This window comes from Gasterosteus aculeatus, chromosome 18 (assembly GCF_964276395.1).
Source record: "Gasterosteus aculeatus chromosome 18, fGasAcu3.hap1.1, whole genome shotgun sequence".
Lineage (NCBI taxonomy): Eukaryota > Metazoa > Chordata > Actinopteri > Perciformes > Gasterosteidae > Gasterosteus > Gasterosteus aculeatus.
The window spans coordinates 6959933-6983535 of record NC_135706.1 but is presented as its reverse complement, the minus strand read 5'-3'; the positions used below and the strand labels follow the sequence as shown (position 1 = coordinate 6983535).

At 40.5% G+C, this 23603-nt stretch overlaps 3 protein-coding genes and 1 long non-coding RNA gene across 4 annotated transcripts in view; 2 read left to right on the top strand and 2 right to left on the bottom strand.

Moving 5' to 3' along the window:
- Positions 1 to 23603, top strand: part of clu (clusterin) — a 94906-nt gene that overhangs the window by 56993 nt on the left and 14310 nt on the right. The gene's annotated exons all lie outside the window — the stretch shown is intronic.
- LOC120812465 (uncharacterized) lies at positions 4022 to 6097 on the bottom strand. The gene is made up of 4 exons (XR_013453347.1): positions 5688 to 6097; positions 5387 to 5535; positions 5203 to 5308; positions 4022 to 5068 (listed from the first exon to the last, which is right to left on the bottom strand). It is a non-coding gene; the product is annotated as an uncharacterized LOC120812465 (long non-coding RNA).
- Positions 6417 to 19111, bottom strand: LOC120818062 (uncharacterized). The gene is made up of 4 exons (XM_078093050.1): positions 18028 to 19111; positions 17279 to 17334; positions 17079 to 17113; positions 6417 to 16360 (listed from the first exon to the last, which is right to left on the bottom strand). The coding sequence occupies exon 4, from the start codon at positions 14682 to 14684 to the stop codon at positions 7161 to 7163; it is 7524 nt and encodes a 2507-aa protein (XP_077949176.1). The 5' UTR covers positions 14685 to 16360; positions 17079 to 17113; positions 17279 to 17334; positions 18028 to 19111; the 3' UTR covers positions 6417 to 7160.
- Positions 19939 to 21907, top strand: LOC144389357 (uncharacterized). The gene is made up of 4 exons (XM_078093056.1): positions 19939 to 20536; positions 20641 to 20709; positions 21152 to 21298; positions 21543 to 21907. The coding sequence occupies exons 1-4, from the start codon at positions 20078 to 20080 to the stop codon at positions 21756 to 21758; spliced, it is 891 nt and encodes a 296-aa protein (XP_077949182.1). The 5' UTR covers positions 19939 to 20077; the 3' UTR covers positions 21759 to 21907.

Here is a 23603-nt window from a genome sequence, read left to right as displayed (position 1 = left end):
GCATAGCTGCGTCATGTGACTCCACTAATCAGGTCACAAGGAGCAGCTGTGAGTCACAGACAGATCCTGCAGCGTGTGAGTGCTCGTAACCACGACAACGGCGCACCTGTGATCATTAACGGCTGCAAAATGCAGAGACATGGCAGCAAGTTACACAGAATCCACACCTCAGACAAATGGGAACCAGCGAAAAACTATAACAGCTATCTAAAAAATACGGCGTTTGTATGAGACCCAAGACTCTACCGAACGCGTGGATGTGCTTTTTTTGTCTGTCCGGTAATAAATACGGCTCCTATGGCCGTTTACAAAACGTGTACCTTGTGGATTTTTGTGAGAAATATGTCGGCAGATTTGTATTGGAGCCTATGGGGCTTTTGGCAGAGGTTGTGTCACTCAAACACTCCTTGCGCCAAAACTAAAAAACTCTGGGATTCCATGAACACATTAATCCAATCAGCACAACCATACCCTCATTAATCTGAAGAAATGAAGCCTCTAGAGTGTATACTTTGGCTGCAAGGACAGAAGTTCCATACTTTTTTAACCAGATTTCTGCGATGCCCCACACTCTAGCCTGCGAGGTCCCCCTCTAGCAGACGCAATACACACTCATGTAAAAGTCAGAAACGGAGCGAAGAACTAGTGAAACATAATCAGTGATTATGAAAAAAGTACAATAGATATCAAGAAGCAGTTTTTTTCATAAAATTGTTGAGACTTGTGTGAACATTTGAGAGTTGAAATGGTGTCTGTAGCTGAAAGATTGGCGAAGCTGAAAAATCTGAAAGTTGAAGAAGTTTAGGAGGATTTGAAAGCAAACTCCATTTGAAAACCATGTTAAAATATTAATGATTATTGATTTATATAAATTCAAGCATAAGAGGTAGAAAGCTGAAAAGTCATAGCCCTCAAGCCAGAAAGGAGCTGAACATTTTAATATTTGAAGGATTTTAATAGCTGAAAATGTGAAGGAGTTGAAAGGGGGCGCGGAAGAAATAGAATAATAAGTCGGAATAAAGATTCGAAGAACAATACTTGGAATGCATCTCAATGCATTCCAACAACTAGAAAAGGCATTTCCTGCTGAAAATGCGTTGGAATGCAAAAAGCTGAAAGCTGCACTGAATATTTAAAAATAGCTGAAAATACAGAAAGTTGAAGGGAAGTTGAATACATTTGCTGAATATTTAAAAATAGCTGAAAATACAGAAAGTTGAAGGGAATTTGAGTACATTTGCTGAATATTTAAAAATAGCTGAAAATACAGAAACTCGAAGGGAATTTGAATACATTTGCTGAAATAAAAGATATTAGAAAAGCTGAAATTAATTTTAAATAGCTGAAAATACAGAAATGGGAGAAGCTGAAAGGAATTTCAATAGATTTGCTGAAAAAGCAGAAATGAAAACAGCTGAAATAAATGTGAAATATTGCAAAACAGAAGTTGCAGGAGCTTAAATGAATTTTAAAAAGTACAGAAATAACAAAAGCTGAGATGAATAAAAAGAGGTTTAAAATTGTTTGTAGTAATGTTAGTCGTAATTTGGGTATTAGTACTAGCAGTAGAAGTCGGTTTAGTATCAATAGCAGTAGAAACAGCTGGAATACTGATACTATTAGCCATAGTAGTATTTGTAATAACATTAGTAGTAGTTGTAGTATTAATAGCAGTAGAAATACTAGCAGTATGGTAGTAGAAGTATCAGTTGTAGTACTAGAAGTACGAGTAATATTCGTAGTGGGAGACAGAATGTTTGTTATTCACACTTAAAAGTTTTTAATTAATAGGCCTCATCACAGACATTACAGTAAAAATTCCCTCCATGGGGCTTTTATTTTGAAATTATTGGATTGGGTGGGGTGGGGGGGTGTAGATAGAGGGAGGGAGGGTGAGAGGGTGAGGAAGGGAATGGTGGTGACGAAGAGATAGAGAGGGAGAGGGGAGGAAAATTAGACATACTGACTGACTGAGTGATTAACAGTGAGAAGAGGTCAGGGTGGAGGGGGGAGGGGGGCGAGTGTCTTTATCATATTGGTCTGTTGACAGAAAGCATAGCTGCGTCATGTGACTCCACTAATCAGGTCACAAGGAGCAGCTTTGAGCCACAGACAGAGATCCTGCAGCGTGTGAGCGAGTAACCACGACAACGGCGCACCTATTGGATTGGGTGGGGTGGGGGGGTGTAGATAGAGGGAGGGAGGGTGAGGGGGTGAGGAAGGGAATGGTGGTGAGGAAGAGAGAGAGGGAGAGGGGAGGAGAATTAGACAGACTGACTGACTGAGAGTGATTAACAGTGAGAAGACGTCAGGGTGGAGGGGGGAGGGGGGGCGAGTGTCTTTATCATATTGGTCTGTTGACAGAAAGCATAGCTGCGTCATGTGACTCCACTAATCAGGTCACAAGGAGCGAGCAGCTGTGAGCCACAGACAGATCCTGCAGCGTGTGAGTGCTCGTAACCACGACAACGCCGCACCTGTGCGGCTGCAAAATGCAGAGACATGGCTGCAAGTTACACAGAATCCACACCTCAGACAAATGGGAACCAGCGCAAAACTATAACAGCTATCTAAAAAATACGGCGTTTGTATGAGACCCAAGACTCTACCGAACGCGTGGATGTGTTTTTATGTCTGTCCGGTAATAAATACGGCTCCTATGGCCGTTGACAAAACGTGTACCTTGTGGATTTTTGTGAGAAATATGTCGGCAGATTTGTATTGGAGCCTATGGGGCTTTTGCCAGAGGTTGTGTCACTCAAACACTCCTTGCGCCAAAACTAAAAAACTCTGGGATTCCATGAACACATTAATCCAATCAGCACAACCATACCCTCATTAATCTGAAGAAATGAAGCCTCTAGAGTGTATACTTTGGCTGTAAGGACAGAAGTTCCATATTTTTTTAACCAGATTTTCGCGCTGCCCCACACTCTAGCCTGCGAGGTCCCCCTCTAGCAGACGCAATACACACTCATGTAAAAGTCAGAAACGGAGCGAAGAACTAGTGAAACATAATCAGTGATTATGAAAAAAGTACAATAGATATCAAGAAGCAGTTTTTTTCATAAAATAGTTGAGACTTGTGTGAACATTTGAGAGTTGAAATGGTGTCTGTAGCTGAAAGATTGGCGAAGCTGAAAAATCTGAAAGTTGAAGAAGTTGAAGAGGATTTGAATACAAACTCCATTTGAAAACCATGTTAAAATATTAATGATTATTGATTTATATAAATTCAAGCTTAAGAGGTAGAAAGCTGAAAAGTCATAGCCCCCAAGCCAGAAAGAAGCTGAACATTTTAATATTTGAATGGTTTTAATAGCTGAAACTATGAAGGAGTTGAAAGGTGCGGCGGAAGAAATAGAGGAATAAGTCGGAATAAAGATTAGAAGAACAATACTTGGAATGCTTAAAGCATTCCAACTAACTAGAAAAGGCATTTCCTGCTGAAAATGCGTTGGAATGCAAAAAGCTGAAAGCTGCACTGAATATTTGAAAATAGCTGAAAATACAGAAAGTTGAAGGGAATTTGAATACATTTGCTGAAATGACAGATATTTGAAAAGCTGAAATGAATTTGAAATTGCTGAAAATACAGAAATGGGAGAAGCTGAAAGGAATTTCAATAGATTTGCTGAAAAAGCAGAAATGAAAACAGCTGAAATAAATGTGAAATCTTGCAAAAAATAGCTAAAATGAATTTCAAAAACGGCTGAAAATACAGAAATCCGAAAATGTACCAACAAGCCGAAAAACTGAAATGAATTTTTTTTTAAATGCTCATGATATAGAAATGACAATGTACCAGCAAGGTCAAAGATTAAATTAAGTTCTATTTCTGAAAATATTGAAATTTCCAATGGCTTTGCTGAATAAGTGTTAATGCCAAAAAGTGAAGACCAGCACAGCAGGAAAACATAATATTTTAATTTCAAAATTGGCAGTGTGGAAGATGAAGTGCAGCATTTAACAAAGCTAAGAGTTGAAATACAACACAAAAGAAGATCCCGTCTTTACATTCTTTTTTGACTCATTATCTTCTATCGAAATATAAAGAAATAATATAGATGAGTACAGTGCACAAGTACTGTTGTATTGGTCATAATTATTTTGTGAGTGAGTATTTCGTGAAAGATAACATCTTAGAGTGAGAAATGTATCAACACAGTTTTGTAAACATTGGTCTCTGTGTTATTCATGAATACATTTACTATAGTTTCAATAGTTAACAATATGGTTCATTTCCTACAATCAAAGGTTTTTCACATCGTTTCCAGACTTAGGTTAATACTCAGTTCAAGACTTCAAGGTCCAGGAGCCCTGGACAGATAAGTCTTGTCAACATTGTCGTTTAGACTATCCCAGCGTTAAGCTCAGTTTACTGAGGCTCACAGACACACTGGGTTCTCCTTACTTTGATGGAACATTAGAGGTTAGAGTCACTTGTTGACTCAAGGTTAGGACCCAAGCTTTGTAGGATTTGTTTTCCTATTAAATCTTTTGACAAGGCTCTTTGCGCCAAGTCATGTTTTAGCCATCTGAAGATGACACACTTGATGGATTTCACAGTCTTACAATTTAACACTGGGCAGCCTCAGTAGAGTTTAGGTTATCCTAAGGATCGGTGTACACATGTGAAAAACCTTGAATATACCTACCAGCTGAAACCCCATACTAATGACTCATTGTGATACAAATATGTCATTTCTTCAAGGTTAATTTGTTCATATGCACGAGGCAATCAAACAAACATTTTCATCCTTAATTTTCTCATAAATCTGACTGAAAAGGGACGGATGACAAATAAAAAAATAATAAATAAATAAATACAATCAACAAAAAAAATGCGATGAAACATAAGGAAAACGTATATTGTTAGATCAAATATGGTAGAGATGAAACAAACAAAATAGACAGGTGTCCTGTAGTAATACTGTTCATGAGTTAGTAGTGTATGCTTTGAAGACCTGTAACATTATGACCTTTGACCTGTGCAGCGGCTGTAGATCCACTGCTCCAGTCATCACGTCAGGATAGTGTTACTATAGCTACATGGAGGAGGAGAGGCCTTAAAGACAGAAACAGGAGAAAATGTATTCATGTTGTTAAAAATGTAAACAGCACATGCAAGTAGTAAGACTAGGGGATTGTTTTGTTGTGGTCAGAGATATATTTTTAAAAAGATCTAATCCCAGTTGTTACCTTTACAGCTGGTTTAGGGAGGAGCTTGAAGCTGCATAAAGGTGGGGCTGTCACTGGGACAGTGATGACTGACTGATGACTCTTCCTTGCAGTCACACACCTGATCCTGACAAAAATAAAACAGGAAGTTATTGTTAGAAACTCAACTTTCTAAAAAGGTTTATAATTCACAGTAATGAAATACCTTGAACTCTGAGAGCAGTGCAGAGCAGATCAACATGTAGTCCAGTGAAACTGAATACGCTGCATGTTCAGCTTCTTTTATGTGTTCAGCCCTCTCTGCAGTCCTGAGTGTCTTCACTGTGAAGTGGAGGAATCACAGAGGAGGAAGACCTGAAGGAAGAAGTGGATATAAAATTAGAAAGTTATATTGAATGTACAATTAGTGTTATTAAGAATATTGCATTCATATAAAATGAATACGTGAATGATAACAAAATTAAAACAAAACATTAGAAATCACATATGAAATAAGAACACAACACCTTATTATCTTTTGTGAAGAAACCTCAACACTGGCAGGGAGAACACGTCTCTCTGTGGTCCAGCAAGTGTCCACTGATGATGAACAGTTAACACGGTGCTTCAACATCTGCTCTGCTGCTGCAGTGGTGGCAGGATGTCCTGGTCGTTATGAGCTGATCCAGAATCTCAGAGCCAGACAGGAAGTGAGGCGAAGACAGGCAGGTGTTTTCTCGTCCTTTGCTTTGAAGAATGACGGGGACAGGCAGGAAGTCAAATGTGTCCCTATGGGGTCTAACTGTGATGGGTCCTCGGTTGATTGACAGTTCAGTTGGTGCTGCAGTCTTTGTCATGTCTTAGATGCTGTGAGCTGATCCTCACAGTGCAGAAGGAGGTGAGGCCAAGACTGGAAGGTGTCTTTACAGAGGAAAAGGGAGGACTGTGTCTCCTGTCCATCAGAAAGGAAACTTAACACTACAAAGACACATGAGAACTTTGTCTCTTGTCCATCGGAAAGGAAACGTAACACTATAGAGGACACAGGAGGACTGTGTCTTCTGTCCATTACAAAGGAAACTTAACACTACATAGGAAACATGACAATTGTGTCTGCTTTCAATACAAAGGAAACTTAACACTACATAGGGAACATTACAATTGTGTCTGATTTCAATACAAAGGAAACTTAACACTACATAGGAAACATGACAATTGTGACTGCTTTCAATACAAAGGAAACTTAACACTACATAGGAAACATGACAATTGTGACTGCTTTCAATACAAAGGAAACGTAACACTACAGAAAACACAGGGTAATTAAAATAAAATTAATGGGGATGGAAGTGTGGGGTTTCAGCTGGTAGGTGCATCAGAAAGTATGTGTTACATCTAGAACACATACTTTCTGATGTGCGTCTGCTAAACTAAATGTCAGCAGCTGTGTACAATGAATTTTACATTGTACACAGCTGCTGAAAGAGTTTTGGCCTGTGCATTTATCAACCCTGACCCAAACCCACCCTGATAAATGCACAGGCCAGAATGTGTTAGAAATATTGCTAAAATTAACATGGTTACCTGGAAAATGATATGACCCATAATATTATCCAATATTGTGAACACTTAAAATTAGCCCATTCTACAATCTTATTACAGTGCAACAACTAGTTTGACCAGATGATTCAGTTTTCTTTACATTGAAGATTACATAATCCCAGACTAATTACAATGTGGTATTGTTTAAAAAAATTATATGATTCTCAGTAGATTTTGATCTTAGCTGACAATTTTAAGACCTGTTGGAGGAATGTAGACAGAAAACATGATTGTGACAAGTGACATGTTTTTTACTGTACCAGAGTGGAGGCCCTGCTGTGGTGGAAAGATGGAAACGGCTGTATGGTGGATCCCCCTCCTCTGTATAATCATGCATTGTATTAAATCAATGTATATACAAGTACATTGTATATTTCTTTAAAACTCACCTGATACCTTTATGGACTGTTAGATGACATGACACAGTAAACAGGGTTGTGATAACTGTAATAAGTTCTCATCACACCAGAGTGGAGACAGCGTTGTGGTTGAGAGATGAAAATGAGGTCCAGCAGTGTGTTCTTGTCAGTGGTTGCATTAGTGATGACTTGTGTAAATCCTCTGGACTGGAAGAGCTCAAGGATTGGCTTACCAGTGTTGGAGAAGAGATTCTCGTTGAAATCACCACAGACAATGATGGGCTGACAGTCCATGATCTCCAATGAGTCCAGCAGGCTCCCCAGGTTGGACAGGAATGATCTCACACTGTAGTCTGGAGGTCTGTACACAGCTGCAATCAGGGCTCTCACTGGGGCTTCTACCTTCAGAGCCACAAACTCAAGATCGGTCACATTATGTACGTACTGTTTCTCACGCACCTGAATGTGGCTTTTCACATAAACAGCAACTCCACCACCACCTCTGTTGGCTATTTGTGGAACATTTGTGTAGGACAGGTGTCTGTTGCGTTTGAACATGTTGTAGCCCTCTAAATGGAGACTCTCTGCAACAAAGAAGCCTTGAAGGTGAGTTTCTGTGAGACACAAAACATCTGCAAGACACAGTTCATGATGGCTCCTGATGTCAATGATGTGCGATGGCAAACCTTCCGTGTTATGGTGAACAATGGTCAGAGTGTCGTGTCTGCTCGAGGTCTCTTTGATACAAAGAAGAGGCATCATGTCGTCCAAGTTAACTTGTCTCATGGTCTCGAGGGCTCCAGTGATTTCTGGGTTGGCATAGATTTTACTCTCATCCAGATCCAGCATGTGCAGTCCACTGAGAGAGGTCACTCTACTGATCGCTACGTAAGCCATGCCAGGTTCAAAAATGTGTTTCAGTGACACTACAGCTGATGTCCTCGTCATACCCTGAACCTTGTGTATCGTGCAGGCAAAGGCAAGTCTAACAGGAAACTGTCTGCGTACAACTCCTTTCTGTTTCAGATTGTCCTCTGCTCTCTCTATGTACACCACATCATCAGGGCCGCCTGGTGCTCTATTACGGTAATTCCTTCCAGCAGTTTGATCATCCATCTTGAGCCCGAGCATAGTGACATGTGCAACACCACTCTGTTCTGCGGTTATTACCCTGACTAGTGTAGCAAACGATCCATTCACCAATCCCTCAGACACGTCTATGTTTCTGGTGAGCATGACTCGAGCACCTTCAGCTACGTTTAGTGTGTCTGGTAACTCATTTCTGTTTCCTTTGTATGGTTGGGCTTGTCGAGCCATTCTTCCAGTTCGTGGGTCCTTCTTGTAGTCATCTGCATCGATGTTGGTGATATTAGAATGGAGCAGAGCTAATGTCACTGAGTTGTGTGAATCAACCTGTTTATTAGTTGCAAAGATGTGCAGGACATCAGGTGGACAAAGTGATGGTTCAGTGATGGTCTGTGACAACAAGGCTCTGTCTGCTTGAGACAACTCATATGACTTTCCTTTCACACGGATCCGGTTCAACATCTCTGCAAAGGCAACATCATCCTTCTGCCGCATAATCTCAGTCAGGGTGATTGTCTGAAAGTGTTCCTGCCATAGGTCAATCTCACATGGCTCGTACACACAGAGGGTCTTGGACTGTCGCACTGGTGGTAGCTGATAAAAGTCTCCCACAGCTATTACTGACATTCCTCCAAAGGGTTTGGGACTACCTTTGATCTGTTTCAGTCTTGCATCCACATAAGCAAACAGGGGCTTTGACACCATAGACACTTCATCAATGATGAGGATTTCAGCATTTAAAAGTTCTGATCGGACTTCATCCAGTTGGTTACCAAGTCCTTGAAATGGAGGTTTCAGACTTCGTGGAAGCTTGAGCAGAGAGTGCAGTGTTGATCCTGATATATTGAAGGCTGCAGTTCCAGTGAAAGCTGTCAACAGGACCGTGGGGTTTGATATGTCGACCTCCTCAGAATTGCTGGGCAGTTTGCACAGTATCTTAGATGCTTCTGAGTAGATGCATTTAATGAGATGTGACTTTCCTGTTCCAGCACCACCATTGACATAAAAGAAAAACTGCTCAGGATTTAGGCCACAAACACGCTTTACGCACCAGTCTCTAACTGCATAGAACACACATGCTTGTTTCTGGTTCAGGCTCTGATACATTTGTCGTAGCAGTGTGGGGTCAAAGGCCGGAGGCTCTCTGATGGCTCTGGCTTCTGTTGCAGCATTACCTTGATTAGTGTATTCTGGAACATTTTCTTGAACATTTTCATGATCTGGCTCTCTTGCCTCGAGTTCTTCTATACATTCCAACCTTTCCACTTCAGATTCTGGAGCCAGATTGCACCATTCATCAATCACTCCTCTGTTCTGTTCAAATTCTTCCACTGCATTCTCAATGTCCTCGCTGTTTTTCTCATATTTGTCTTTGTTTCGTTTCACAATGTGACGGACATACTCAGGATGGTCAGAACCTGGTAGTTGGACACAACCACTCTTGTAGAAGGACTCGTACGTGGGGAAATGCCGTCTTTTCAGTTCCAGGTCTGATCGGTGAGGAATGTACAGTTTCAGTAATGTGCCATAGAACTTCTCTGGATATTTTTCCTGTGAGCAGCGGTAAAATCTGATGATGGCAGGCTTATCGTTTTTACGCTTTTGCACAAATCCCATGTCATTGAGGAGAGGCAACACATCTTTTCCTTTTTTCTGCTGGCCGTAGACAATTCTGCAAGTAGCTGCGAAATCAGCCAAACACATCTGCTCAAACTCTGGCGTTTCTGGTCTGGATTTGTATTTGTCAGTCAAAGACGTCATCCACACATTTACACTTTCTAATGTTGTGTTCTCCAGGTATGACATGGGGCGACTCATTTTCAGTGCGTTGTCATCTGTCGGTACGAATATGACACCACGTGAACACTTCTTCATGTTAATTCCACATGCACGAGTCACACACTCCTGAGCACTGACCTCTCTCTTTTTAGAGTACGCCTGCATGATTTCCCTCATTTCATCACATTCATTGACGTGGTCTCTGGTGGAGTTTTCAATGACTGTTTTAAGGTACTCAGAAAGTCCAGATTCCTTTTTGGTGATGTAGCTGGTGAGATACATGATGCACGAATATGCATTGAGAATATAACTGACATCAATATTGGCATCCCAGGCCTCCAGTAGATGTGCATTATATCCATTTACCCAGCAGTCCTTTGGCTCACGTTTCAGGATCACCGCACTGGATTTGTTGATGATATTGAGGCATCCTTCATACTCTTGGAGTGTTAAGTTGCATTTAACGAGGAGCTGCTGCAAACTGAGTGAGGCAGTTTCAGGTTCATTCAGCAACAAGTTCAGTGGTTGGAGCTTGGACTTTGCTATTTGCAGTTGCAGTGGAGCAACGCCCTCACCAGGTCTTGATATCATTGTCTTTCTGGATGGTGGTTTAGGAAAACCAAATCTGCAACCCGAGCTGGGACTTCTGAAACACGTCCGTGAGTGTTTTTTGCTGTGTATTTGCACCTCTGTGACCTTCTTGTACAGTTCAGGTTGTGTGAGTTGGTCAGGTAGCTGAGCTGTGATGTATTTAGACACAAAATCCGAAACAGTCTTATCATCATCCTCCTCAAACACAGGCGCACCTTCTACCCATATGAGACAGTGAATGTGTGGACTTCCTCTGTGCTGAAACTCAACTCGGTAAAAGTAGTCAACGACTTTGCCAAGAGGCTGTGCAGGAGATAAGAGCACATCTCTGAATAAGGCCTCAACACGCTTATCAAACATGCGCATTGTTGTCACGGGATTGCTTCTCAGAATGTCACACTTTGCTGACCAGTCGAGCCCTTCAAAGTTCACCTCCTCACCTTGCTGTCTTTTTATTGCCTCAATCACTTCAGGCCAACGCATCTCAGCTGCAGAAAATGTACAAAAGAATGTGGGAGTTCCCAACTGTCTGATCATGGCAAAAAGGTCTCGTGTGGTTTTCTCCCAGTAGGCTGGTGTTCCTCTCAGCGGCTGCATGAATCTGACTGCATCTTTGTTCCTCACCAGTTTCTCTACCTCTCGTTTGTTTTGCAGCATACCAGACGTTATTTTTCGTCCATCTCGAGTCATTGGCTTTCCTTTCCTCAACTGTATCGTCATGCTGGATGTGGCCAAGTGTATTTCAGTCACAAACTGAGCAAAGAACAAGTAGTTTGTATCTCTGGCGAAACGATCATCAACACAGAAGAGCCTCGCTTTGAAATAACTGCTGGGTGTTACTTTCATACGTCTCCCTTCATCCAGTGTGTTTTGGCCTGTAGGGAACTGCACAGGGAAAGCCATCGCCTCAAGTTTAGGAGTTTTGAAGAAACCAACTGGACTGTTACTTTCTGCAGGGGCAACAGAGTAGATTCCTTCACTGAAACATAAGATCTCCTCTGAAACATCACACGGCTGAAGACATGATTCTAGAGCAAAACCACCGTTAGGCATGTCACCTTCCTGTTCTTTATCATCTCTTTGCTGCTCTGGTTGTTCACCATCACAAGACAACATGTCAACATCCTGCTCTCCATCAAGCTCAGTTTCTGTCTCACACAGTGCACTTTTCTCACACATGTCAATTTCCTTTAAATCAGCATCATCATAGTCGTTGTCATCCATAGTGGCATCCTCATCATCATCCTCATCTTCATCAGGAAGTGTTGGGTCACAAAGCTCGGCCTCATCTCTGATAGTGATGTCCTGATATTGTGGATGAATGCGTTTGAGTTTATGCAGCGCCTGCACTAGTTTAGACCAGGTGACAGTCTGGAACAGCTGATGTCCTCTGTAACACAATCGTCTCTTCAGCTTTACTCTCATCACTTGAGACTCACTTCTCAGTCTGGGTAACGCTTCCACTGTTTCCTGCACCTCAGACGGGACACAAACCACGTTGCCATGTATCGCTCTCTGGCGTCCTTTGGGAAGAGGAACGATCTTTGCAAACGCTATGCACTTGGCTATGAGATGTCTCTCCAATATGTTGAGGTCACACAGTTCAGGTGGAATGTCAGCGAGCTCCAAGTTGTTGGCTACAGCGAGTGTCGGCATGACTCCATCTTTAAGATGATTGTGGCAGGTGTGACAGATCCACTCTTCCTTTCTCTCATCAGGCACATTACACTGCTGTTCATCTCTGCACTGGTCATCACACACATGGACGTACTTTCCTGTCAGGCATGCTGCAACCACGTCTGGATTTCGTACATAGTTTAACCTTTTACAGGGTTTCACTTGGTTTGGAAATGATGCTTTGTGACAGACGGTGCAAACATAAGTGGGACCGGACTTTATTTGTGACCTGAAAACAGATATGGCCTCTTTGATCAAACTGTTGTCTTTTTCTTCTATTGGTTTATTTATCTGTCTGTATTTCCTTTTTATTTTCATGGCACATCTCATGTTCTGCATACTCTTATATGTAGGATTGTTTTTATATCTGTCTTTCATTCGTTGTTTCATTAGTTGTTTGTGTCTGAGCCTGAACGCCTGGTCATGAGCGTATCGCTGAATAATGTGAGATCTCTTCTTTTGTCTAAAATCAATGCTGTTTTTATAAAAAGCAGTGAAGTACAGTTTTTTTCCCTTTCTAAACTCAGCACTGTCTCGGTAGCGGTCCGTATAGTGCTGTTTTTGTTTCTTTCTAAATTCTGGATTGTTTCTGTAACGAGAGACCAAGATTTGTTTTTGTTTCTCTCTAAATTCAGGATTATTTCTGTAACGAGAGACCAAGATCTGTTTTTTTTTCTGTCTAAAATCAGCATCTTTTCTGTACCGGGAGGAAATGTACTCTTTCCGTTTTTGCTTGAAGTCAACGTTGTCTCTTGTATTATTGATTTTCTTTTGTCTAAATTCAGGGTTGTTCTGATATTTGCTTTTTGCACGAGATTTTTTTTCTGTTTTAAATGCTTTATTTGAAGCATACTTTTCCCTTTCTTTCCTTTTTTTACTCTCTTGTCTTTGTTGAGTTTTCTCTGAGATCATCAGTCTTCTCTTAATTTTTCTCCTTTTGTTTTTATCGCACTTTGTCAGTTTGCATGAGATTCCCTGTAATAGAACATCAGATAGATCACTGGCAACAGTATTTTCTACTGAGGAAGAAATACTTGGTTCATTGAGAGAAGCATCATGTGATGGAAGGAAAGTGGATTGACTTGACAGTTCTGGTTCATTGGAGTTTATGACATCTTGTTGTCTCACCGATGATGTGAAGATGATGTCACTGGACTCTGCTGTCAATATGTCGTCAGATGGATCACTGAGAACAGGGTTTATCACTTGAGCAGTTGATTCTGATTCAGTGTGAGGAGCATCATGTGATGATGTTGTGATGAAGACCTCTGGTTGATTTACAGCTGGAGTGTGAGGAGTCATTTCAGGTGAACTGGTCTGATCAGTGGCTGTAGGTGAGTTTGATTCACCCACAGGGACAGCTGTAGGTCTGCAGTCTGTGTTTGGGAGACCACCGTTCAGGTTGACTGTGTTCACATTGTAGAACTCCACAGGCTTTAACTCATAGTTACAGGAGGACTGTGTGTCCATCATTCTGTGGGACTTCTTGAGCCTGTCAATCATGTCACTGAGACGTGAGAATGTCACCATGACAGCAGTACCTGGTGTGCGTGAACCGGCTGGTAGGGGCAAACCTCTGGCTGTTCTGGAGTGTGGGTCAAAGAAACCGTATCTGCCCGACTTGGTTCTGAACACTGCGATACACAAGAGTCTCATCAACAGCAGAGCGTACTTCACATCTGACAACAAGCAGCTGAGTCCTGACTCCAGGTCCAGAAAGCTGTCCACAGCTCCAGGTAAAGGTTCTCCTAATGTGCCGTACCTTGAAAGCTGAGTCATGTCTGCATGGTGTGTAGCGCTGCGTGCAGGAACTTCATCAGTGAGCTCGTCGGTGGTCAGATAGATTTGATTAGTGACTTGTTTCCTGGTCTCTCTATACATCGTGTTACCTTTATCCAAAACATGGTCCAGGTCTGCTCTGGTGATGCTTTCATTCTCATGGAGGAACGCAAGAAAAGTCAGTGAGTTACAGGTGCACTGCCGATTTCTGGATCTGCCGTATCTGATAGAAGCCTGGCTGTGGGATGCACGGACATGTTGTTCCGAAGGCTGATCTCCAGGGTCTACACGGTCTGCATTAGAAGGTCCTGCTGCACATGGTTCTTTACTGGCTTGTCCTCTCTTTATAGTATCTGAAACCCGTGGTATGCACGAAGCATCAGGCTGACATCTCTGGTTCACCTGGTGCACATTAGAAGGTCCTGCTACACATGGATCATCACTGTGCTGTCGTCTCTTTACAGCATCTGCATAAGATGCATCGGGCTGAACTTCCTGCTCCACACGTTTACACTCTGCAGACATCTTTACCTCTTCACTGCTCTCAGGACCAACACATTCTGTTCCTTCAGTCGTTGTTGCACAGGGATTCTCATTGGGCCGCTGCCAGCGGAGGCTCTGAGCTTGTGACCTCTTACTCTTCCTTGGCATTGTTGATGTTTCAAAACCACAAATGTACAAAACCAAGATATTAAATGCAATAAGTAAAATATTACTTTTAACGAACAAGGATTTGAAGATGGATTAAACCTGCTTGCTGCTATAAATCAAAAACAATTATGAATGAAAAATTAACTCGGTTTGGGCTTACGCTTTTCAAAACATGAATAAATAACACTTTTCAATATAGATAAATATATTATATTTGAACGTCAAATTCAGTGACAGCAACCTGAAAGATTATTTTATAGTTTTAATATAAAAAACACAATGAAATTATCCAGCTGACGTATTCTAATATATGAGGGTCTAGACAAAGCACTTCTAGATTTGAATACTGCAATCAGGTCTTAGTATGTCTGCCTGCGTAAATAAAGTACCATGTACTAAAGTGGCCGATGGTATTTAATATGTAATAGATATTGCTTACTGAGACCTTGACTTATCTGTGGAAATATATAATCAATGTAAAAACTGAAGTCTACCACAAACACACAACTTGGAAGCAGTTGAGTGAAAGCAGCTGACTGAAAGGGCCCTTCAGATTTCAAATGGCTAAATTTACTGGTAGAAATTATCTTAATACTTCATTAGGCTATTGTTTATATTCAGGAGCAGTTGTTGTGGGAGTGTAATGACAGATGGATGCTTCTGAAGAACGTTGGATCAGCAGGAAACAGCCACTCCTGATGAATCCACTTCCTCCTGGTTGACGTCTGTGTTTTATTTCAGTATAAACAACAAAACACTGATATGCACAATGTAAGTTTATAAGAAAAAATTATGTATTCATTAATTAGGTATAATTGATACAATGCATGTAGCGGGATTATTTCTCCTTGTACGTAGACTAATCAAGTTAACAACAGTGTTTGCTCACAAAACAAACCTTTGAGTACAAACCAACAGGTGCACAGCAACAGCGATCAGGAGCAAATACACTTCTCTAATATGGATTTGTAAGTTATGTATTTTATTATATATCAGAGTGCAGTTGTCTTTAATTATGTTAATTCAATGCACTTTTGCAAATAGTGTATCAGGAAATCTACCTGATTCAATTATAAAGAGTACTTTTTTACAATACAATTCTTTGGATCAAGGTGTAGTTTTTTCAATTATAACAAAAAGATTTGTACTTTATGTTTTTTTCAGCTTCTGAATTAACTTTTCAATTCTTTGTTCAGGCAAATTTTGTTAATCTCATTAATAGTAAATTTCAAATGTTTTGTCAAATTAGTAAAAACAGTAATAGTATTGTATAAATATAGGAGTTGATAGGAGAGAGGTGAGAGTGAGAGAAGAGAATCTCTCAGATCATTCAAAAAGGTAGATCAGGTACCAATAACCCGGGTGAGTGAGTGTTCAGAGGAGAGACAGAGAGCGGGAGAGTGGAGATACTCTCAGAGTTCTGTTCAGACAGGTTGCAATAACCTTAGGTTCAGGTTTCAGGGTTCAGGTTTCAGAATATCAGGGTTTTTAGGCTTATGTATACAGATAGAGTGGGATAGAAGAGGGATACAAAGATAGAGTTTCCAAAATCAGACAGAGCGGTAGATTTGACAGGAAAGCTAGAGTTATCAAATTGTAGACAGAGTGGATACAAGGTATAGGAGAGACAGAGAGCCAATGGGATAGAGGAGGAGAGATGCTGGACACCAGGACACCTGCAAGACACAAGAAAAACATCCGTTAGACAATCTTCTACCACCACTGGATCATTGAAGGTGTCATCTAACCGTAACATATATATATGCTGGCAGACACTTATTGAGTGTTGATTTAATTAATTATAGACTATTCTCTTGGAAAACGTTGACAGAGGGACATCAAAACTGTAGAAGGCTAAAGCTGTTGGTTGTACATCAAGAACTGTCAACAATGATTCCTGAGCCGATGTGGGGCCCCCGTGATGCTGTAAGTGCACGCATTGTAAAGCCCTGAGAATATTTTTTTTACGCTCTGTGAACCAAGCAGAACCCGTAACACAATACAGTGTTTCCCCTACCATTATAAGAGGGGGGCGCGCCTCCCCCCTGAAATAACTCCACCCTCCCCTGAAAAAGTGTGCCATTTAAAAATGTATATATATTATTATTTATTTATTTTTCTACGCACAGCAGTCCCACACTGACATTACTATGTTGCGAATATGTCCGTGTGGCGCTCGCAGCAGCGGGGCAGAGAGCACCAGAGTAACAACAGCCCTCAAAGAAGACACAGCTGACACAAAGCTGCTAACATACGTGCCGAAAATAAAACCAAGAGGTTGAGCAACACACGCATGCTGCTCACACAGGCAATGCAGCTCAGCCATCAGTGATTCATTACAACTAAATGTTTTAAGAAAGTGCATCCAGTTGGCAATCATATGTGAGAACTTACTGTCAAATATCCAAGGAGTCACCAATACTGGCAGGCTGCAGTTAGACAGGGAAGAGGAGGCAGAAAGAAAGAGAACTCAATGAGGGTTTCGAGACAGATTATTATGATGAGAAGGCATACTAAACTCTGAACCATCCATACATTCATTGTCAAACCGCTTATCCTGCACACAGGGTCACGGGGGGCTGGCGTTTACTTACAGCAATATCTGAATTGATGTGTGAACTTGCACTTTAGAGTCACCAGCCGTTATGGTCTGCCGTTCAAGATAGAAAAGGCGAGTCGGCAGGAGGACGAGGAGGGTGACGGATGAAGAGAGGGAGAGAAAAGGAGAAATTTTCAGTTCAGTTTATTTAAAATGTACTTTCAATGTATTTCCTTATTGATCATTTTTGTCTCATTGAAAAATCACAATTTTCACAAAAGTAATATAAAGAATATAAATATTCATTGCAGTGTGGCAGATTTGTGGCAATACTGACTGATGTCAACAAGACAACAAATAATGAACATACATATTGAATATATTATTTCAATATGTGTTAATGCCTCTCGGGGACTTTAATAATTAAAATGGCTCTATAGTATGGTACATATAATCAGAGCTGGGGCAATTAGTTTGATAGCTGCAATAGCTGTATGAAATTAAAGAAAGAAATGTAAAACTCTCTGATTCCACCTTCTCAAACGTACTATCTTTTAATCACTTAATTCCTCAATAAAAATAAACAATATAGACTATTAAAAACGTTTCCCATTTCAAGTATTAACTATTCAACTGATAAAGAAACACAAACAAAAAATACATCAACAATTTCAATAATGATATGTGGCAACCATCCACAAAATACAATGTAAATGTTCTTTTTAATAAATTGAAAAGATCTACGTATGTCATATACGTATGCAGTATAGTTGTGTCGTAGTGTTAGCTATTTCTGTAACTTACCAAACACAATGCAGATAAGGAGGATGCTCTGTTGTCTAAGAGAGGAAACAATATGACAAACTGACATTAAGAAGGTTCAAACTTTCAGCCTTTAAACAAAACACCATAGGAAATTATTACATAGAGAGAGAAGTAGATTACCGCTGTTCCATATTACCAACATAGTTAATTATGTTTCTCAAAAGACAAACTACTTTAAATGCTATTGACATCGGATTTGTAACTTATCCATAATTCAGACATGAATGGAGGAGTGAAATATTCCCGTGGTTACCACATGCTAACTTCTACGTAGGCCTAATGCTAAAAATAGGCCGTGGCAATTTCATCAGCTGGCTGACTAATTTGGCAGCGAGCAAAGTAACGCTAACCAGCTAACTAGTAGCTAATGCCAACAAACTAGTCAACACACCTACAAAACCCTTGCAATTTTAACCAATTTGTCAATGAACATACTTTAAGTCAGCATTATCTCGTGTTATAATACTGTAGATGAAATGCAGCGCTCTGATTGGTTGACCGTGAGTCACGTGGTGCACATCATTGAGTGACGTACAGTTCTTGTTCCATATCACTGCGCACTAAGAGTAACGGTTTGACCGACCGTTAGTATCAGCAATGAGGTACTCGAGGCAGTACTTTATGTACAGCCTCGAGTACCTTATTGCTTAATAAACGTTACGAATGAATTTAAATCGCTTCCTTCCTTATAATGAACTATGACACTAATAGACGAAATATTTCCCTCATACGGCACACAAATGAACCCGTGACTTAACGTTAAACCACGATAACATAAAGGCTAACGCAGACTGTATCCATATTAACTGAAAAGTTAGTTAGCTAACCGAGTTAGCTTAGCGGCTATGCTATTGTTAGCCACGTTTTGGCGTTGTCATACACAGGGAATATTTCACTCTTTCATTAGTGTACACATACTGCACGGGTTACAAACGGACGACAACGCCGTTTCACAACTATATAACTGTCATTACACCATCCAAACTATGAGCCCTTAGACCCGCGGCTCAGCGGTACTTACCGGTCAAGACTTCAGAGGAATTTGACGGAGATGCGTTGATGTGACGTTAGATTTGATTGATGCATTCAGGAACATTTGGACATTACGCTCTACAAATTCCCGGTTCGATAGAAACTGTACCAAACAAACCTCAAAGCCTAATTCCTCAGCTGTCATAATGCATTTTATTAAATCTATAGTTGTCCTTTAAGAGCACTCGTATCATCAGCGAGATACTATAGTATAAGGTGATAAATTGACAACAAGATATGGTCAATACATGTGGTTAATTCTTGAAATGTGAAAAGTTGATTAAGTAATGTTTTCCTAAGGCATAATATGAATTCACTAATGATTTTTTAGTACATAATACGAGACTAATTCGTGACACTATTACCTTGTTAAATCTAGTTTTGGAAATAGCAACATTAAGCTCCTACGCGGTGTATCAGGCAAACACTTACGTCATCAGCCATTATATCCGACATCATCGGAGCGCTTTTGAACTCATCACTGTCAAAATCACTGTCAAAAATCCATATAAAAATTTCGCGGGCAAAAGTCCATCTCGTGCAAGCAAAAGTCGGTGATTTGCCTCAGTCCTGTGAAAGCTGACAGAGAAGTAAGTTTGTTCCTCTCTAAATGGGATAAGAAAATGAAGAATATGAAGAATAACTGACATTAATTGAGTATTTATATTGTATAACCCAATAAGTATAACCCTTTTTAACAAAAGAAACAATTAAGTGACTAGAGTTGTTTAAAATGTTTAAGGTAGCGGTTGGATAGATTATCTTGGTTAGCAAAAGCGATTTCCAAATAGTGGTCATCAATTTTTTAATGCAGTTTAGCGTTTTAGGCAAACGTAATGCTCTCTTTAATACAATATATTAACCTTATACGTTTGTGATAACCATATACTAATGAAGCAACACAATATGAAATAAAAGAAACGTTTTAGAGAATAATGTGTACTAACCTACTACATAGCTTTTTCTTAATGCTTTGTGTTTATTTTAATATTTCAGAATGGCATTAAAGACGCTTTTGACAACAAAGCCTCCAACACCCTATTTTCGCCCCCCGCCAATCCACCTATGTGTGGTGTTGGTGGTGGAGCAGCCCAGGGTGGTGGCCTGGGAGTTTGACGCAAATGGTGCGAGACCAGCACAGACTAAAATGAATATTCTGGCCGCACTAACAGATGGGGATTCAGTGGCCAAGGTCACTGTATTCGAGGAGTTTGGAAAAAGATTTAAGGAGGGTGGCAGTTATAATGTGAAGGGGCTGTCCCTGAGAGGGCAGTCCCCCCCATATCAATTAAATATAACTAAGGACACGCTGTTCTTTAGGAGCGCTCCTATAGCGCTCAGTGCAGCGCTCAAACGGGAAGCAGAGCTTCTAATACACCCCCCCTCTCCACTGACTCCGCTGAGCACCTGCCGGGAAGCCAGGGGCCTGATAACCGTGGAGGGCGAGGTGGTCGAGGTAAATTAAGTTTCAGCCCAAGGTGGTTTAAAAAGGAAACAGGTTTAATATTAGCTGCAAATTGGTATAAAATGTCAATTAACTGAAACATCCATTTTGTTCAGCTGTCAGCTTTAAAAGAAGTCACGACAGGGAGAGACGTCGTTCCATTGCGCAACGTCACGATGCAGCAGGTAGGCAGTCCACTTCATTCATACATACATATATATAATAAAATGCATTTATTAATTTAGATAGCTGAGTAATTACGCTACATATATCGTATGAAGGCAAATAACTGTCAAAAATCCAAATCCATATCAAACATTTGCGGGCAAAAATCCATGCTCGCGCACACATGAAACATTCGCCAACTTTTGCTGCGCGAGATGGACTTTTGCCCGCGAATGTTTGATATGGATTTATTTTGACAGTGATTTGCCTTCATAAGAGTCCTCAGACACATATATATATATATAATCTATATATATATAATCTCTCTCTCTCTCTCTCTATATATATATATATATATATATATATATATATATATAGAGAGAGAGAGAGAGAGAGAGAGAGAGAGAGAGAAAGAAAGAGAATTAAAGTAATTAAAATATTATTTCACATTACCTTCTACAGGGGGAATCACAGATGTCTCTGTGTTTCTGGAGGGAGGCGGCCGTATGGCAGCTGCAGGTGGGGGCCCACATTAAAGTTTCCCATCTTAAAGCTGGAAGGTCTAACTATGGGCTCAGACTCCAGTCCACAAACTTTTCCACCATCGAGGTAGGCCTACTTGTTTTTTTATGAAATTGAAACAAACTTTTTAGACAATCTTTACACTATCTGGCTTCAACAGCAAAGTTTGATTGGGTGATGTTAAATTTGAAGTGGCTATTTAAAAAAAAGTTGAATAAATTATAATGCAATGCCTCCGTGCTGGGGTTATTTTATTTGCCTGCTTAAAAACGATAATGATTGCTCTGGATTGTGGCTGACAGCAGGATAATGTCTACTTTTCTCTCAAAAGGAGGTACGCTCAGAGGACATCGTGGGGGCACTCGGGGTGATGGAGATTGAGGGAGATCCGGGGAACCTCAACCTTCTCCTAGAAGACGGCCGTACCGTCTTAATTGAGGAGAGATTGTGGGAGCCAATCGAACTTGTCATGATTGAACCCGTCATAAAAGTTCAAATTAAAATGACAGGAAACAAGGTGCAGGCGATTGAAGTGGCGAAAAATTAAAATTTCTACTGTTATAAAATGTATATGTTTATAAGATTGTGTTCATAATGTATTAGTTATGTGTTCATTTTGTTTTGACTTGTTACTTATGTTCAATTGTTTTTTTACGCTTGTTTATAATTGTTATTTGTTGCAATAAATATTCAACCGTAGCAATGTTGTCCGTTACTGTTCATTTTGAATGCTGTATGTGACTTATTTTCAGTAGAGGTTTCTTATCCCTTTAGCAATGATGGCTGGTGGAACACTTCCTATAGGGCCATCCAATCAATTTCAGCAAACATTCAAGTATTAGTTAATAAAAAGGGGAATCAAAAGCATTAGTACCTTGCAGTTGGGTATAATTTATTCCAGCACTAAAAAAGCAGTAAATAACACTGACATCTTATTTCTGTCACCCTCACAGGTAATTCAGTATAATATTTATACATTTTATATTATGTGTCGTTCAAACTATGACGTTATCAATCGATAGGCCTCATCAAAAACATTACAGTAAGAATTCCCTCCATGGGGGTTATATTTTGAAATGTTGGCATTGGGGAAGGTAGAAGGACACTAGAGAGAGCAAAGGTGAAAGAGAGGGAGGGAGGAAGAGCGAGAAAGGGAGAGAAAGTGAGGAAGGGAGAGAGGGAGGAATGGAACGAGAGGAGGAGGAAGGGAGAAAGAGTGGGGGGGGGGAAGAAAGAGGGGGAGGAAGGGAGAGGGAGAAAGGGAGAAAGGGAGAGGGGGAGAATGAGAGGGAGAGAGAGAGAGGAGGAGAAATAGACAGACTGACTGACTGAGTGATTAACAGTGAGAAGAGGTCAGGGTGGAGGGGGGAGGGGGGGCGAGTGTCTTTATCATATTGGTCTGTTGACAGAAAGCATAGCTGCGTCATGTGACTCCACTAATCAGGTCATAGGAGCAGCTGTGAGTCACAGACAGATCCTGCAGCGTGTGAGTGCTCGTAACCACGACAACGGCGCACCTGTGATCATTAACGATCTGCTGCAAAAGACAGAGACATGGCAGCAAGTTACACAGAATCCACACCTCAAACAAATGAGAACCAGCGCAAAACTATAACAGCTATCTAAAAAATACGGCGTTTTTATGAGACCCAAGACTCTACCGAACGCGTGGATGTGCTTTTTATGTCTGTCCGGTAATAAATACGGCTCCTATGGCCGTTGACAAAACGTGTACCTTGTGGATTTTTGTGAGAAATATGTCGGCAGATTTGTATTGGAGCCTATGGGGCTTTTGGCAGAGGTTGTGTCACTCTAACACTCCTTGCGCCAAAACTAAAGAACTCTGGGATTCCATGAACGCATTAATCCAATCAGCACAACCATACCCTCATTAATCTGAAGAAATGAAGCCTCTAGAGTGTATACTTTGGCTGCAAGGACAGAAGTTCCATATTTTTTTAACCAGATTCCTGCGATGCCCCACACTCTAGCCTCGAGCTCTCCCCTCTAGCAGACGCAATACACACTCATGTAAAAGTCAGAAACGGAGCGAAGAACTAGTGAAACATAATCAGTGATTATGAAAAAAGTACAATAGATATCAAGAAGCAGTTTTTTTCATAAAATAGTTAAGACTTGTGTCAACATTTAAAAGTTTAAATGGTGTCTGTAGCTGAAATATTTGCAAAGCTGAAAAATCTGAAAGTTGAAGAAGTTTAGGAGGATTTGAAAGCAAACTCCATTTGAAAACCATGTTAAAATATTAATGATTATTGATTTATATAAATTCAAGCATAAGAGGTAGAAAGCTGAAAAGTCATAGCCCTCAAGCCAGAAAGGAGCTGAACATTTTAATATTTGAAGGATTTTAATAGCTGAAAATGTGAAGGAG